At 47.0% G+C, this 17,641-nt stretch overlaps 2 protein-coding genes across 2 annotated transcripts in view; one reads left to right on the top strand and one right to left on the bottom strand.

The window, feature by feature from the left end:
• The window catches only part of LOC139049528 (MIF4G domain-containing protein B-like), a 43,174-nt gene extending 30,052 nt beyond the window's left edge, over nucleotides 1-13,122 (bottom strand). The window contains exons 1-2 of the mRNA XM_070525064.1: nucleotides 12,827-13,122; nucleotides 821-984 (exon numbers count right to left, since the gene is read on the bottom strand). Coding sequence (XP_070381165.1) covers nucleotides 821-984; nucleotides 12,827-12,890 — 228 coding nt within the window. The 5' untranslated portion in view covers nucleotides 12,891-13,122. The remainder of the gene's footprint in view (nucleotides 1-820; nucleotides 985-12,826) is intronic.
• Nucleotides 13,123-15,283: 2,161 nt separating this feature from the next.
• LOC139049527 (uncharacterized) overlaps nucleotides 15,284-17,641 on the top strand; it is an 87,524-nt gene continuing 85,166 nt past the window's right edge. Inside the window, exons 1-3 of the mRNA XM_070525063.1 lie at nucleotides 15,284-15,317; nucleotides 16,217-16,364; nucleotides 17,138-17,246. Coding sequence (XP_070381164.1) covers nucleotides 15,315-15,317; nucleotides 16,217-16,364; nucleotides 17,138-17,246 — 260 coding nt within the window. The 5' untranslated portion in view covers nucleotides 15,284-15,314. The remainder of the gene's footprint in view (nucleotides 15,318-16,216; nucleotides 16,365-17,137; nucleotides 17,247-17,641) is intronic.

Genomic DNA, 17,641 nt, shown 5'->3' with positions numbered 1-17,641 from the left:
TCATATCAACCCGGAAATGCAACAACGCATCGGGGTAGTTTCGGAATTGTTCGCGTTTGAATATATGCTGACAGTAGATGAGCGCAATACTTGTCCAAGGTAGCGGCGCATTCACGCGGTTCTCGCTCGCAGGGACGTAAACAAAAGACGTCATTTTGTCTGACTGCCACTACGTGATCAACCGTCATACGGCAGTAAAATTTGCTATACGTTGGCTAGAATGCACAGGTGACACAAATGCCTGTACCTGGCATGACGAAAGTGACCGCACCGAGCCTGCACTGCTGATACGGCTCCTGCGTGAGAGTTGGTATGGTGACTAAATTGTTGAGGCAGTGTGAAGAACGTGTACTCTCTTTTGTCGTTGACCATAATGTTGAGTTTTTACTGTCATACTACGAACATGCGCCTGCGAAGAGCATTATTAGAAGGAGGCCGTCAGCAAGGCGTACAAGTGCATCCTCTTATGCCTCATCATCGGAATACTACCGTCCTTGCACAGAGTCCTACCCTTGAGATCGAACATGGCATGACATAGCATCGAAAGCTGTTTAAAATTACCGCGTGTTGTGGATGGTTCCTCACTCAAGCTGTGCGATAGTCGTTTACGTGTGCCATTTGCAAGGTTTTTTTCTGTTTATGCCATGTAGGGAAACGCATGTTACGCTTCTAAGTACAATATGTTGCGCTGCATTGCCACCACCACCGGCACTCGACGCATTGTCCTTGTGCCGATGCAGGTAGAGTACACGTAAACATACGTACATAAACAAATACACGCCGTCTGATCAAATGCAGGTCGGTTGAAGATAGTTCTCACCTTCGAACGTTCTGCCGTCGCTGTCGTCGTCTCCCGGGACGTGGAAGCCGAAGTCCCAGCATTGTCAGACAACGGCTTTACATCGCAAGCGCTTTGCGCGCCCCTACTGGCCAGCGGTGGCGCCTCCTGTTCAGCAGGTGGTTTGCTACTCGTAACGGCCATATCTGCAACAAGAAAAATGCAACCGCACGTTTAAAAAAACGTATACGTATTTTAATTGCACTGTATTAATTTTCTGTAACGTAGATCGTTGCATCCTGTTAGTACTATTCGAGTCCGAGCGGGTCGGTCGACGAAGCCGGGATGGTATTTTTGAACATCGCTATAAATTCTGCCGAACTTACTTTGTTGGCCAATTAATTTCAGGGGAGGCAACAACTCTGTTATAGTCGCAAGCAGGGAATGGTAAACAAAATTTATCAGGGAACTTTCGGTGAGAATAAAGAGAGCCAGAAACCGTATTTTTGCAACGCTGGCATTTTATGTCCCATTACTTTCGTCGATCTTCAGTGGCTAGGACGCCTCCGCATCATTATAATCGGTAGGAAAGGACACGACTGGCACAGCTCTTAGCAAAAGGAATGAGAAAGGGAATATAACATCACGAAATTCAGAGCCAGGGCCAAGGCAATCCAATGATTCTATTTATTGGCTCGCGAGGTTCGACATCCCAAAGCTATTAGCAAACGTAGTGAAGGTGTCCAGATTAAGTTTGACTCCTCGATGCTGTTTAGGGAGCACCTAAATGTAAGTAAGCGAGCGTTGTCACCAGTGGCGTAGCAACAGGGGGGGCCGGGGGGCCGTGGGCCCCGGGTGCACGGGGCCAGAAGGGGGGGGGGGTGTCATATACGTCTGAAGACACCCGAAAATTGCCGACAGCCTCGCCTTCCTCGACTACACCCGGGGGGGGGGGGTGACAGAAGAGCTAAGGGACCCGGGTGCCAGACGACCTAGCTACGCCACTGGTTGTCACATTTCGCGCCCATCGATATGCGTCCGCCGGCAATCGTACCCGGAAGCTCGCGCTTAGCGGCACAGGGACATGGCCAGTAAGCCACCTCGGCGAGCTGGGTGCGCGTTACAGAAACGCAGGTGATCATACATAATCCGCAGTGCTTCCTCAAGCGGCCTCAATCATAATTCCCTGTGCGATTTGGAGACATAAAACACAACAATTTTTTTTATGCGAAGCATATTACGAGAGCTCAACCCAGCTCCTCAGGCGCCGCGGTGTCGCCTTCAATGACCTTTGACCCCATGCCATACCACGTGACACCGTGACGTCTCGAAAGAGGAGAAACGGGGCTCCAACTCGCGCCGTCGCTCGCGGCGTCGCGGCGGTATATAAGCAGCTGCGCTTGTTTCTAGGTGGCTTTGGCTCAACTCTTGCAAGATGGGCTGGGTGGGAATCGAACCAGGGTCTCCGGAGTGTGAGACGGAGACGCTACCACTGAGCCACGAGTACGATGCTTCAAAGCGGTACAAAAGCGCCTCTAGTGAATGCGGTGTTGCCTTAGAAACGAGCTGTTTCTAAGGCTCAGGCGTGCGTCGCTTGCTCAGGCGCACATTTCGTTGCCGCGCCGAACACTGCGTTGCTCGACGCTCACCGCGTCCAATGCGGGGCGCGTAGTCGCTGTGCCGTAGCGCATTGTCTTACACCACTTGGCGGGTCGACGGGAACGCTGTCGCGTTCCACTCTTGAAGGCGAAGCAGAGTAACGGATGAGTTGTTTCTTCGTCTAGCCGAACCAAATATAGCCAAGCAACAGCAGTTCACCAGGCTAAACAGTGGTTCAACAACTAAAATAAAGGCTAGTATGCTTCGCATCCTGGGCTTAACCTTAGCTAAGCCACAGCCATTTTTTAATTTTTTAACACGTATTTGATCAGCTTAATCGTACAGCTCTCTTGCACGACCTGAGTATAAATGTTTAACACCATGGCGATGAATCCAGCTACGCTGCCCTTAGCCCTCGAGATCAACGTTCGCAGCGCCACTTTAGCGCCTTGTTGTTTGGACGGGATGCTAAAGGTGGCGGCGCGGAATACACACATCATCAGCAGCAGCAGCCTGGTTACGCCCACTGCAGCGCAAAGACCCCTCCCATACTTCAACAACCCCGGTTATGTACTAATTGTGGCCATGCTGCCCCTGCAAACTTCTTAATGTGTTCCGCCCACCTAACTTTCTGTCGCCCCCTGCTACGCTTCCCTTCCCTTGGAATCTAGTCCGTAACCCTTAATGACCATCGGTTATCTTCCCTCCTCATTACATGTCCTGCCCATGCCCATTTCTTTTTCTTGATTTCAACTAAGATGTCATTAACCCGCGTTTGTTCCCTCACCCAATCTGCTCTTTTCTTATCCCTTAACGTTACACCCATCATTCTTCTTTCCATAGCTCGTTGCATCGTCCTCAATTTAAGCAGAACCCTTTTCGTAAGCCTCCAGGTTTCTGCCACGTACGTGAATGCTGGTAAGACACAACTGTTATACACTTTTCTCTTGGGGAATAATGGCAACCTGCTGTTCATGATCTGAGAATGCCTGCCAAACACACCCCAGCTCATTCTTATTCTTCTAATTATTTCAGACTCATGATCCGGATCCGCGGTCACTACTTGCCCTAAGTAGATGCATTCGCTTACCACTTCCAGTGCCTCGCTACCTATCGTAAACTGCTGTTCGCTTCCGAGACTGTTAAACATTACTTTAGTTTCTGCAGATAAATTTTTAGACCCACCCTTCTGCTTTGCATCTACAGGTTAGCGAGCATGCATTACAATCGGTTCCCTGATTTACTAAGCAAGGCAATATCAGCAAATCGCAGTTACTAAGGTATTCTCCATTAACTCTTATCCCCAATTCTTCCCAATCCAGGTCTCTGAATACCTCCTGTAAACACGCTGTGAATAGCATTGGAGAGATCGTATCTCCCTGTCTGACGCCTTTCTTTATTGGGATTTTGTTGCTTACTTTATGGAGGACTACGGTGACTGTGGAGCCGCTATAGATATCTTTCAGTATTTTTACATACGGCTCGTCTACACCCTGACTTCCACAATGCCTTCATGACTGCTGAGGTTTCGATTGACTCAAACGCTTTCTCGTGATCAATGAAATCTATATATAAGGGTAGGTTATATTCCGCACATTTCTCTATCACCTGATTGATAGTGTGAATATGGTCTATTGTTGAGTAGCCTTTACGGAATCCTGCCTGGTCCTTTGGTTGACGGAAGTCCAAGGTGTTCCTGATTCTATTTGCAATAACCTTAGTAAATACTTTGTAGGCAACGGACAATAAGTTGATAGGTCTATAGTTTTTCAAGTCTTTGGCATCCCCTCGCTTATGGATTATGATTATGTTAGCGTTTTTCTTTACTTCTTCCGGCGTTACTTGTAAGATTGCAAATTCCTCTAGACTATTCTCTCTTCCATTATTGTTGTGGGTGTCACTGGTACTGTATAAACCTCTATACAACTCCTCAGCCACTTGAAGGATCTCATCCATATTAGTAATGATATTGCCTGCTTTGTCTCTTAACGCAGACATCTCATTCTTGCCTATTCCTAGTTTCATCTTCACTGCTTTTAGGCTTCCTCCGTTCCTGAGAGCATGTTCAATTCTATCCGTATTATACTTCCTTATGTCAGCTGTTTTGCGCTTGTTGATTAACTTGGAAAGTTCTGCCTGTTCTACTCTAGCTGTAGGGTTAGAGGCTTTCATACATGGCGTTTCTTGATCAGATCTTTCGTCTCCTGCGATAGCTTACTGGTTTCCTGTCTAACGGAGTTGCCACCGACTACTATTGCAGACTGCTTAATGATGCCCTTAAGATTCTCGTTCATTGCTTCAACACTAAGGTCCTCTTCCTGTGTTAAAGCCGAATACCTGTTCTGTAGCTTGATCCAAAATTCCTCTATTTTCCCTCTTACCGGTAACTCATTGATCGGCTTCTTATGTACCAGTTTCTTCCGTTCCCTCCTCAGGTCTAGGCTAATACAAGTTCTTGCCATCCTATGGTCACTGCAGCGCACCTTGCCGAGCACGTCTACATCTTGTATGATGCCAGGGTTAGCGCAGAGTATGAAGTCTATTTCATTTCTAGTCTCACCATTTGGGCTGCTCCCCGTCCACTCTCGGCTATCCCGCTTGCGGCAGAAGGTATTCATTATCCGCATCTTATTCTGTTCTGCAAAGTCTACTAATAACTCCCCACTTCTATTCATAGTGCCTATGCCATATTCCCCCACTGCCTTGTCTCCAGCCTGCTTTTTGCCTACCTCGGCGTTGAATTCGCCCATCAGTACAGTGTATCGTGTTTTGACCTTACCCATCGCCGATTCCACGTCTTCATAGAAGCTTTCGATTTCCTCGTCATCATGACTGGATGTAGAGGCGTACACCTGTACGACCTCTAATTTGTAACTCTTATTAAGGTTCACAACAAGACCTGCCGCCCTCTCGTTAATGTTGTAGAATTCCTCTACGTTACCAGCTATATTCTTATTAATGAGGAATCCGACTCCTAGTTCTCGCCTTTCCGCTAAGCCGCGGTAGCACAGGACGTGCCCGCTTTTTAGCACTGTATATGCTTCATTTGTCCTCCTAACTTCACTGAGCCCTATTATATACCATTTACTACCCTCGAATTCCTCCAATAGCACTGCTAGACTCGCATTACTAGATAACGTTCTAGCGTTGAACGTTGCCAGGTTCAGATTTCAATGGCGGCCTGTCCGGATCCAGGGATTCTTAGCACCCTCTCCTGCGTTGCAGGTCTGACCGCCGCCGTGGTCAGTTGCTTCGCAGCTGCTGGGGACTGAGGGGTCGGGGTTTGATTGTTGTGTTCATATGGGAGGTTGTGGCCAAGTACTGCACCAGGGTGGCCAATCCTGCTCTTGGTGAGGGAGTGCGTTACCGGTTTTGGTCACCGGGATCAGGTCGCACTACAGGCCTGTTTGTGCAATTTTATCAACACGTGGATTTTTTTGTAATCCGGTGGAAAATTGCGCGGCACCGGGATTCGAACCACGGTCCTCTTGCACGCGAGGCGAATGCTCTACCTCTACGCCACCGCTGCAGCTTTTGAATACACACATGGTAACGCCATTTCGTTTGGGACTCGGAGAAGAGCCGGAACTAGGCACTAAATTCAAATCGTTCGTTGTCACCATTCAGTCAACATTAGTTTCATCTTATGGACGCGGTGTCAGTATATACCGGCTGTTTTTACAAAGGCTTTACATAATAATAATTAAATATTACGGATACGCTGTCAGTGATGGCGACCTCGGGATGACGGGCAATACGGGGTAATTAGTAACTAATCACCAAAAATTATTCACTTAACTCTTAAACCTTTGGGTTCAGCGAGCTCATCATAATTGGGAAATACGAGCCAGCTCTCCGTACAAGCAATATTAACTTTTGGATATGGAAAATTGCGATTACCCACGGAACTGCTGCACGACGAATCTCGACTATCAAAGTGCGCGAAAACGAAACCGGAACTCTCTATCGGCCGCTGAGAACCCCTTTGATTGGAAGTGCCGGTTCTCGCGTAGTGCGTATCGCCATCGGCTATGGACGAACGGAGAAAAGCCCGCACTCTTCTGTAGTACCTAGGTTTTTCTCTCCCGCAACTCACACAACTCACGCAAGCGTCAGGGCGGCAAAGGCGGCGCACCTGTCGCGTGTCTGCGCCGTTCGCAAACGTGTCGATGACAAACGCGTATCCTGACAGACCGTTGCTTGACCTCCTGCCTCGCCGCTTCGGTATGCATCGCATACCTCTGAAGTCTCCGCCAGAACCTTTGCAATCATGCGTTTCTCTTCCGCTTGATACTTTCGAGCGCCCGCTGTTGCGTCTGCAAGTGGGGGCCGACGCGCAACACAGCGCAGCTAGCGCAATCGAGCGCCGTCCATTTGTGGCGAGCACAACCCTAACGGCGAGGGGACCAAGGAGAGGAGGCGCCGAGACAGTGGCGGCTGGCGAGCGGGCAGGAGAGGGAGAGCCCGCGCATGCGCATGGAGGGGGTCGATTTCAGAGCGACCATCGACCGAAGCTTGACTAGCTGTCTAACTTCTTACGTTCTGAACACAATCTGTGCAAGTGTTCATTATTGCACAATATTGTTGAACACTCAACATTACTGCGCAGCACTGTACAGAAACTGAGCAAAGCATGTGGATTAAATTAAAAATTAAATTATGGGGCTTTGCGTGCCAAAACCACTTTCTGATTATGAGGCACGCCGTAGTGGAGGATGGCGGAAATTTTGACCACCTGGGGTTCTTTAACGTGCACCTAAATCTAAGTACAAGGGCGTTTTCGCATTTCGCCTCCATCGAAATGCGGCCGCCCTGGCGGGGATTCGATCTCGAGCAGCGAAACTGACTGGACAGCCTGGCTCAGTTCCGGGGACGTCGACCGAGAGCTTGAACTTGTGAACTGGGCGGAGAAGGCCAAGCAGGCCCAGGGCCTTACTTGAGCCCAATCCCTCAGCCACGTCCCCCTTTACCCTTCCCCTTTTCAATAAAGTTTATCTCCACCATCCCGAGACATCGTGCTCAGCAGCCCAACACCATAGCCACTGAGCAACCACGGAGGGCAAAGGATGTGGATGCTGCAGAGCCTGTTGAACTTAAAATTTACCGCTTTGCTAACACAGAAAAGCTGATCGAACGCAATAGTCAAGTACGAAGAGGCTTCTTCACGCTTCCTGACCTGACAACCATTGCTTCGCGAGCCTATGGAATGCAGTAAGAAGAAAAAAGAAAAACGAAGTGGCTGCTGCAGGGAGTAAAACCACATGTTTCATGTCATCATCATCATCACACGCTCCATGTACAATAGAGAGAAAACACGGCGAAGGTGGGGAGATGGCAATTCAAGGAGGTGCCGAGAAGAGGATATGTCACCTTGAAAAATACGAGTCCACTTGCCGATACGTTGGCTTCCGATTCTACCTTGTTCTCGTTTTTCTCATCGTCCATGCACAATAGGAACTAAAGCCAATTTCACATTTTCGAAACCATTATTTTCCCGCACAGCATGGGCGTCACTATGGATAGTATTGACTCAAGTAAATTTTTATAGTATCTTTTCTTTTGCGCGATCTGACTTACAAAAGTTGGGAACTAGGAACCAGGTGCATATTTTGTATATTTACTTCAAGAAACCTCTGAAGAACCTTACAACGGAGGTGTTAGATAGTATGGGGGGGGGGCAAAATTACATGACAAAGTAGAGAAAAATTAACAGGCAACAATAATGAAGATGTGGCTGAACAACACTCAATGAAAGATAATGGAAAAAACGCAACGTAATAAACAATACGAAAAAAAAATGAAACACATTACGGTGAATGGAGCGCAAAAAAAAATACAACGAAAAATTACGCATCGCCTTCGTTTTTAGAAGTTCATGAAAATTAGTCGCATTTATTTCAGTTGCGATTGCAGCAGGCAGCCGGTTCCACTCAATGGTTTTGGGTATGAATGGGTTAGCAAACGTTGAATTGCGGCAAGCGATGCGTCTGATCCTGAAAGAATGGTCACGGCGTGGATAGACGGCTGAAGGTGAGCGAAAGAAATCGTCATGAAACAACGGATGATGATACATTTCGTGAAAAAGAGTTAGGCGAGAAAGTTTGCGACGATGGCGAAGGTTATCAAGATCCGCACGAGCTTCTAACGCCGTGAGGCTAGTGAAACGTGAGTAATCTGAAAAAATGGAACAAGTTGAAGCGTGCTCGATTTCATGTCGGATTAAGGTAATATAAGCAGGTTTACGCACCCCCGCAGGAGCACGTCGAAAGTTACGTGTTAAGTGGCCAAGATAATGGTTAGAAGCTGCTAGAATCAAATCAATGTGATAGTTCCAGGTTAAGTCGGACTGAAGGTGAACTCCTAAATATATGTAAGTGGAAGCTGTCTCAAATGTTATGTCACTAAGAGCGTATTTGGTGGACATCCTGCAAGAATTTCTAGTGATGAAGGCGAGCTTTGTCTTGACCACAGTCTTGACCAACACAGTCTTGACCATACCTGTCACCTTTGTGCGACTACTCGTATGATTTGCAATGACCACAGTCTGATGAAAGAGCGGCAACAAAAACATGATTGTGCTTCCCTTAATCTTAATTACAAGGCCGCGTTTGGGTCCATCTCTTCCTGACCCAAGTCCGTTAATACGCTGTGCAGTCTTGAATTGAAAACCAACTCGCCAGGTCACACACTTTGCTTGAGAATCTACAACTTTTGTAAATGCTTTGAATTTTCTTTCGGGCCTCATGCATACTCTGCTTCGTGCCTTGTTTCAGACGTGTCGCGTGTTATGATTGCTGTATGCGTCACTTCGATTCATCTCCTGATGTCTGTAAATATTTTGAGGTTCCCACTAGCTCTGCAAAGCCCTTATGTTCAATGTGTTCTGTGTCAGGACTATGCTAATGTTGTTATTATGTTAATAGGAAGTTCCTATATAAATAAGTCGTAATCACCTGCCTCAGATTGTTTTTTTTAACCCCACTTGAAAGCTTGCGATGAAACGCCTATTCTTTAGGGCTTGACGAATTTGTCGATCGACGAACGCGTAATTTATTAGTGGCTCAATCGTGGTCAATTTTAACGAAGCTCAGTTAAACCGCACGAAAAAGAAAGTTGGCTTAACCTGCCATGCAAAAGTTCATGTGCGTACCTGCAGGTCTCTGTTGAAGTAAGTCGTCTCATTAATGAGTAAGGTATCCATTTCGGCAATTATCGTTCATAAGCAACATAACGCAAGAAATGGCAGACATATGCAGGCTGCATATTTAAACCAATTTCGGCGCAAGACGTAAAGCGCTCGCGCTGCTAGTTCATACGTGTCCAGTCAACTACCCCAAGTCTGCTTCTTACGTAAGGCTACATCGCTGCGACCACGGAAAGCAGGGTAAAAAAAAAAGCGTGGATTTTGAAACGTGTGGTTGCGTAGCATTTATTAGTCTCATTTTATTTAAGAATGCTTATACTATTACCTGCACATGTCATATTTTCTGGGAGATCTTATGACGGAAACATTGACAACGCAGAGAGCATGACGCAAAAGCAGGGGCGCTCTCTGTCCTCTGTATTGCGCTTTTTTTTTATTCTTGACAATGCTTCCATCTATTCCACCTTCTGGCATACTCTTCCACACTACTGAAACGTAAATACTATTCACAAAACTCAACACTAATTCCCAGCAATACCGGAGTTGCGGCAACTATACATCAGCAAAAAAAAAAGTCCTTTGTAGAGAATGGCTACGTTTCCCAGACTACCTAACGTTCTGTATAGATATGCGCTTGATGCTGATAGAATGACTGAAGAAGCAAAGAAACAGCGTGTTACCTGGAAATGTGAACAAGTTTGTTGGCCGTTACGAAGGTTTAATAAGTTAAGTTCAAGTTGATAGAAACTTGGTGGTAAAAATGCAATTCAAATATTCAAATAATTATGTCTTTCCTTTTCTGGACGTCGTGCAAGGAGATGAACGCAACTAATTAAAGTAAGGAACTATATGAAGCACAGGACGTCGAATAATTGGAATTAAGGTTTTAGTAAATTCCCAATGTCGTTGCTTACGTGTACTGATATATATTCACTGACATTTCTTTAACTTCTTTTATTGTCCGGCCCTCGATCGACACCGCCAGTGATAGCCGATCCGGTCCTCAGCCAAAAAAAGTTTGAAAAGCCCTGTTTTAAGATATGGCGGGGTGGGGGGGGGGGGCGTAGGCACCAGCAGTTTCCATTTCAACAGGCTGATAGTTCTCTTACGCACAGTAAAGGCGTCTTCACAACAGGATGCACGAAAAATATCGTACTGTCTGTCCTTTGGCATTTGACAACAAAAATATTTCGTGGATTATTGCATAATTGGGCGCAGGCAGACGAATGAAGTCCTTCATTAACTCATACTTGAATTAATTCGTGATACAGGGTATGCCACGCACTTCATGGTAGTTATCCAGACAAAAAGAAAAACACTGTTTCCTAACGCTGTTGCTATACTGCAAAACTGCCTTTTGTACAACCTACTGGAACACACGCGGACGCCACTGTTTGCTGCGCTATTTTGGTCTTCAAGCAGAAGATACGCTGTGTCATTACGAAGGCACAACCAGTGGGTGTTAATGCCGTAAAAAAAAGAATGATAAAAGCGGACAATGTGAATATTACATGTTGCTTTCATTTTCAGCCCGGAAGGACTTCATCAAGCTTTGAGCTTTCAAGCTTCACAACTACCAAGTCTTATCGAAAAAAGGTACAACGTTTTATTGCGTCTCAAAATGGCATGGCCCTGCTCTCGGTGCTTCCCACGACGCGACCACTTCACAAGCGCCTAGCTAGACGACGACGGGGCCCGGCAATGACTATTGATGGGCAAACAAGGGAGCCCCCTTCGAGCTGACAGAAACCGCAGCATTCTGTGGAAGCAGTAAAGACCGTCAAGACCGGGCTACTCAAATCGCCACAAGCTGACCGTAACGTAGAGCCCACTAATTGGGGCAAGGAGCTTACATCCACGACTTCAGCGGGAACAGCGCGGACTCCTGTTTTCCGATTGCCTCATCATCACGTCGTAGATGGGTTCGACAGTTGGTCATCAGAGGCGGAGTTCTGCAGAATGGTGAGATATCGCGCGTGGCATTCTTTCGAACAGTTCGAAGATTCCGACTGGCCGAGACAAAGTTGGCGAATTCCCTTGTCTTTAGTTACCCAGAGAAAGCGATCGCTTAGAAGCGGACGTCTTTGGCACAGTGCCGTGTGTGTTCAGACATGTGGCGTGAACAGAGACAGCTAAAGTGCTCAGACATGGAGTGTGCTCCTGTTTATCCACGGAGCCACTTGTGAGCTGTAAATATGCGCAATAAACGAACGCGTTTCATTAAACCTCATCTCCTCACCAACAAGCGACTCTCGGCGATAGATGCGGACGACGGCGTGGGTTGACTTAGCTTAGTGCGACGCCCCGTTACAGCGTAGGCCGGCTACCACCTTTCAGGCGTTCCGACGGCGTAGGCAAGCGAAACCCTGTGTTTGGCGCCCGAGTGCGAACTACGAACACCATGCATAACCGGATCACGACCCTGTAGTGATCATTTCCAAGCGTGGTTACGGCGATGCGAAAATTCAAAGCTTCAGCAGGCTGATAGCACTACCAGAGTGCTCTGAAATAACCACTCGGCAGAATATGTCACCGTTATACTTGTTGCCTTGACGAAGACATGTGGGGAAAAAAAAAGGGGGGGGGGGGGGGTCCTTCGTGCAAACGTCGGCTTCAGCCTGTGTGACATCTCTCGCTCGACCGCTGAAGATCGGGCTGAATTACTAAATGCTACCTCTGTCGCGGCTGTATTGCAACGAAAAGAAGGCCTAATTTGACAGCAATCTCAAGGCTCAAGATATGGCACTGAAATATACGTTGGCTAACAAGGCCAATAATTGGACGAGTTGGGGGTTCATCACCTTGGAAAGGCAGCGCTAACGAACGGGGCCACCAGAAAGTGAGTAAAAAAGACGGAGAACTCGCAAACAAACCTTTCATTGAGCCAACACGCCATACAAGCGCACATATACGCGTCATCGGTGAGGATGCGAATTAGCATCGTCGGCTGCATCGCCTTGCTTTCTTGGGGTCCCACGATCCGTTAGCTGCTGCCTTTCCAAGATGACTATGTGGGTTTGCAGGCTCGCGTGGCATTTTCTTATGCGCTAGAACTATCTGTCACACCCCCAGACTGAGCTCGAATATCTGATACTTCATTAAACAGCACAGTGTTCCATCGCCCAGTACAAAAATGAGGCGGGGGATGATGCCTGGCAGCCCGCTCGATATAACCCTTCCAAGTTTCGACGTCCTCCTTACGCGAAGCATCGTCACATATATCGAAAGCACGTTGCTCGAACACGGTTAGACCTAGGCGCAGTCCGGGCCTTTAAGGATAAGCAGAAGCAAATGTCCCCGCTCACCTGCTGATGCCTTCCCGCCCGGTGCTCGTCGGATCGTCCTAGAAGACCGGTAGCCTACGATCATACCAAGGCGGTGGGTGCGCCGTTCTAAAAGAACAGACTTCCTGTTCGTGAACCTTCCTCCACCTTGCGGATTACCGCAGAACTAATTTGCTAAAAGCGGTGCTGCTAGGACACTGCGAGCAGCCGTTCGTGACAAGTGCGGCTCAACAAAGCGCGCTCGCTACAAACTTGGATTCACAACCTGACGGCCCCTAGGCCCCTTCGTCTACACGGTCGCGAAGGTCGCGCTTCCGACCACCGGGAACTTCCGGTCATGCGCGCACTCTGATTGGCTGCTTTTCTTTCTTTCTTTAAAACTGCGTCACCGCGTCTCTAACAGCCGCGATATTGTCGGTATCACCCTTTCCTCGCTTATCGCGCGTTGAAATCGCTCTCAGTTTCCAAGCGTGAGTCGACAATCTGGTTAACTGCGCAAGAACGCGGCACATTTTGGCCGCATACCGAAGCCAGAGGAAGGCGATCACGTGCGTTACGGCGAGCGTCACGAAGTGACAATGAAACGAACAAAGAGGAAAAGACTGAGCTTGATCAAAGGCTTACTGCAGAAACAGCGGCATGCTCGGCATTTGTTACGAGTGATTCGGGTTGGTTGTCGCGGTCACGAAAGCGGGTCAGCGCGCTTTGAGCTTTTAGGTTGTATATTTCCGAGTCTGCCTGCGTGGCAGGCTGTGAACTTCTGCTTGTAAGCGCGTATGTGACGTTATGCGCGAGTGACCATTTCGGAAAACACCGGGACACCCTCCTCAACCGGGACAATCTGTGCCAGATATATCAGGCATAATTCTTAGCCGTACCTGCAGTGTCAGACGCGCCCCCTCTTTTCAGCAGCGGGGCTGATTCATTATCGTTCTTCTTCTACTGCGCGCGGTAGACTTGCGTATTAAAAAGAACATCCTTCTTAGCGAAACTTGGCGACTTTACTGTTGTAGTGATTCAGGTAAAGCTGCCGAAGAGGAAGAGGATCCAGGGTCGAAGAAGGTGCTGCTCACAGCAGGCGAAGAGCGCAACAACTTGTCTCTCGTAAGGTGGACTATTATAAGATCATTTATTGAGTTGAGCAATGAGTGTGCCGTCATTGCGACAGATGCCTGACACTGCGAAGAAAAATCTCGAATTGACATTTTTGCTCCTGCTCTAGACTGGTCATTCTCAATGAGGATTCCGGACTACTTTATCCGTATTTCTGGCTGAATTTCTGGCTGCGCTGTCAACCTTGCGCAAACTAAATTAACCGACATCGATGGTAGTCATAATAACTGGTTCTTTATCCTTATTTTCGTTGCTTACAGCAAATAGTTGAACTGACTTTTTGCGTGCATTTCGTTGCATAGTGTACAGGTACTTTAATGCGGCCCGTCTCACTGCTTAATCATAAGCTCTCTCTTTTCTCTTTGTATTTACTGATGTGTTTGTTTATTTCATTATTTATTAAAGCGAAAGCCTTTCTAGGCTCATGGTGAAGTTTGTGTCAGCAGACCTGACCGCCGGAGTGTCCGCCGAAGCGTCATCACGCCGTATGAAGACAGATTAAAGAATGAAAAATGATTGAGAGTGACAGTTAGTGAAGGATAACGTTATAAAAGAGATTGGTTGAGGGTAATACTGACTATTAATGACTAATAATGACTATTAATGACTCCGAAATGACCAATATGTCTAACGATGGCATGTAATGACCACAACTGATAAGAAATGCGTAGTAATGAGTAGTAATGCCTAAAATGACTGCTAGTGATTGTAATGAATACTAATGACTACGAAATGACCAGTTAAGTGTAACGATGGCTTGTAATGACCACAATTGATTACAGATGATTAAAAGTGCTTACTATAGTGAGCAGTTGTGACTAATAATGACTGAAATGATTTGTAATGACTAGTAATGACTATGAAATGACCAATATGTGACAACTTGTAACTACTATAATTGATTATAAATGACTAAAAATGCTTAGTAATGACGAGTAATGGCTAATAATGACTGAAATGACTTGTAATGACTATGACATGACCAACATGTCTAACGATGGCTTGTAATGGCTGCAACTGATTACAAATGACTAAATATGCTTAGTAGGGAGACGTAATGACTAAAAGAAAGAAGAGAAAGAGAAGAGGCAAAGAGAAAGAGGCGAATGATAAGAGGAGGAGAGTACGCATTCGCCATTTACCTATTAAGAAAGATCGTAAGAGACCCTGTAATTTTTATTTATTCGAAAGCTGTGCCAGTAATACATTTATAGACGCCACACGACTCTGAGGTCATCGTCGTCGTCGGCTCCTTCTCCATCATCATCATCGTCGTCGTCATCATCATCATCATCATCATCAAGAAGCAGAAGAAGAAGCTCACCTGGAAGCCCGTCCGACAGGTAAGGGCTCTGCATCCTTTCACCCGTATTTTGTGTCTTGCGGGGCTTCGAGTATGGTAATTACCTCTCAGTCCATCCCAGCGCGTCCCGTAAGGCACGATTATTTAAAGTGCGCCGTTGTCGTGTACCCTTGTCTAACGGTCTGTGTTAGGGTTACTTTGAGGGAACACACATTTCGTAGCCAGAGCACATCAGAGACTAAACTAAAGCAAGGAAGGAGCTGGGGCGGACAATAATTTTTCAGTTACGGTCGTCCCCCTCGTCTTGATCTCTTACTTGCTCCTCGCCGCGAAATTTTCATGAGTTCGGTTATTTAACTTGGGCCATTATATAGACTCAAGGCCCAAACAGGGTGGTCGTAATAGAGGAAAAGAATATACAGTAAGCATATAAACAGTGAACAGTAATATCGTATTTTATAGAAAATGTTCATGATAACAAACTTCAGTCACGTATTGCACGCGGTGTTGATTACCTAAAAAGGTGTTGATTACCTATCGTGTTGGGGTGGCGTATGTCTGGTCGTTAAGGCGTCGAAAATGGTGAGAGTCTCAGTGTTTCTTTTTTAAGTGCAATTATTGATCACACGAAATAAATGCAGGCTCAGTTATTTCCTTCATGATGCGGCTCTTTTGTAGTGCACTACATTAGTTCAGTTCGAGATTCGTGCGCTGAAAACTTTACTATAAACATACAGCGTTCATTCGGATTCGTTCTAATTTGTTAATAGTGCTATACGTCAGGCTGAAGCATAACTGGGCTCAAGCCGAAGCCAGCCGCTACCACCGCGATTTTCGTGATAACCTTTAGAACATTCTAGATTCGAAAAAAGCTAATACACTACGATATAAATGCGAGAAAAGGAGGTTATTCGCTGTCTTACGATGTCAAGATAGTTTCACATTTTATTTTAATGTAATCCGTTTTGTTTTCTTGTTGTTGTTTTCTTTAACAGTCCAGGCAGTTGAGTCTCTGTGCAGCTGAGTCAGTGATCATGCGAGGCATCGTCGGCTTAGTCCTGGGCGTCGCGTTCTCGCTCGGTGGAGGCTCTGGCTCTAGCCCGACAGCGTCGCGGATCTCCGAGTCTGCAGGGGAACCGGAACGTAAGTCCGGCATCTCTGATTCGCGCGCTCTCTTGACTCCATGCGGGTACAGCCGCGACGGTAGCCCAATAACGCGGTGTCGTGGGCCTCGATTACAGACAGCAGAGGTGAATCTCGCGTCACCAAGTCGCGACCACTGTGCCTATGTGTGTGTGCGCGTAGCAATGACGAATAGTTTCAATATACGGAGAAACGGGGCTTAATTAGACAGGACGGCAAAAAAAGAAAGGTACGGTGCGCAGCACTGAACGCGTTTTCAGTGTTATCATTTACCAACAAGCTCACATTCGCCCCTAGCAAAAGTTTGTCTCTTTCACATGGAGCACATGCCTATAAATCCTTCTATATGGCATGTTGAAGAACAAATATCGTGAGAATGTTTCTGAAGGGTTGCACTAAGTGGGCCTTCAAATCAACAAGACGAGAAAAACAGAGAATTTTAAAACGAGGCAGAAGTTCAAAGAACGGTGGAGACCTGAAGGTAAATTATACAAAGCAAATTAAATTTTGAGTTTCTTTACGCGCCACAACTACGACCCGACTACGAGGCACGCTGAAGTGGGGTGTTATGGATCAATTTCGGCCACCGGGGCTTCCTTAACCTGCGCCCAATAGCTACCCGTCACCAGCGATGTTTAAAAAATAATGTCAGCGGGCTGTCTTCTTGTGCCCATAGTAAGAACGTGACAGTAATACGTATATAGTCAGTCCTATGTCATGGTAAGGCGTCGTACACATGCGCCATTTTTGTTTTGCCGTTTTTTCTGTTACAGACGGAGGTGGTTGCAACGTGCCATACTTCACGCGCCAGCGCGAGCTGTGCGACGCGGCGTTCAGACGTGGAACTCGCCAAGCCGGTTGGAAAACGAAGACTGCATGCTCGTGAGTGGTGGCCCCTGGGCCCAACAAGACACGCGGGGCGTTTACTTGAACCCGACAGAAGCGGGTCGAGTCGGGCTTGGCGCGTTGGAATTGGTCTGTGTAGAGTATGTGTAAACACTGTAGTATCACTTGCTGTTATGCTAATTGGTGCATCTCAAGTATTAAGAAATAATTTATTTAACTAAAATTAAATTATGGGGGTTTTACGTGCCAAAACAACTTTCTCATTATGAGGTACGCCGTAGTAGAGGACTCCTGAAATTTCGACCACCAGGGGTTCCTTAACGTGCACCTAAAATCTAAGTACACTGGCGTTTTCGCATTTCGCCCTCATCGAAATGCGGCCGCCGTGGCCGGGTTTCGATCCCACGACCCCGTGTTCAGCGGCCCAACAC

This window comes from Dermacentor albipictus, chromosome 9, assembly GCF_038994185.2.
Source record: "Dermacentor albipictus isolate Rhodes 1998 colony chromosome 9, USDA_Dalb.pri_finalv2, whole genome shotgun sequence".
NCBI classification, from domain to species: domain Eukaryota; kingdom Metazoa; phylum Arthropoda; class Arachnida; order Ixodida; family Ixodidae; genus Dermacentor; species Dermacentor albipictus.
The sequence above is the reverse complement of the archived record's forward strand: the minus strand, read 5'-3'. Positions and strand labels throughout refer to the sequence as shown.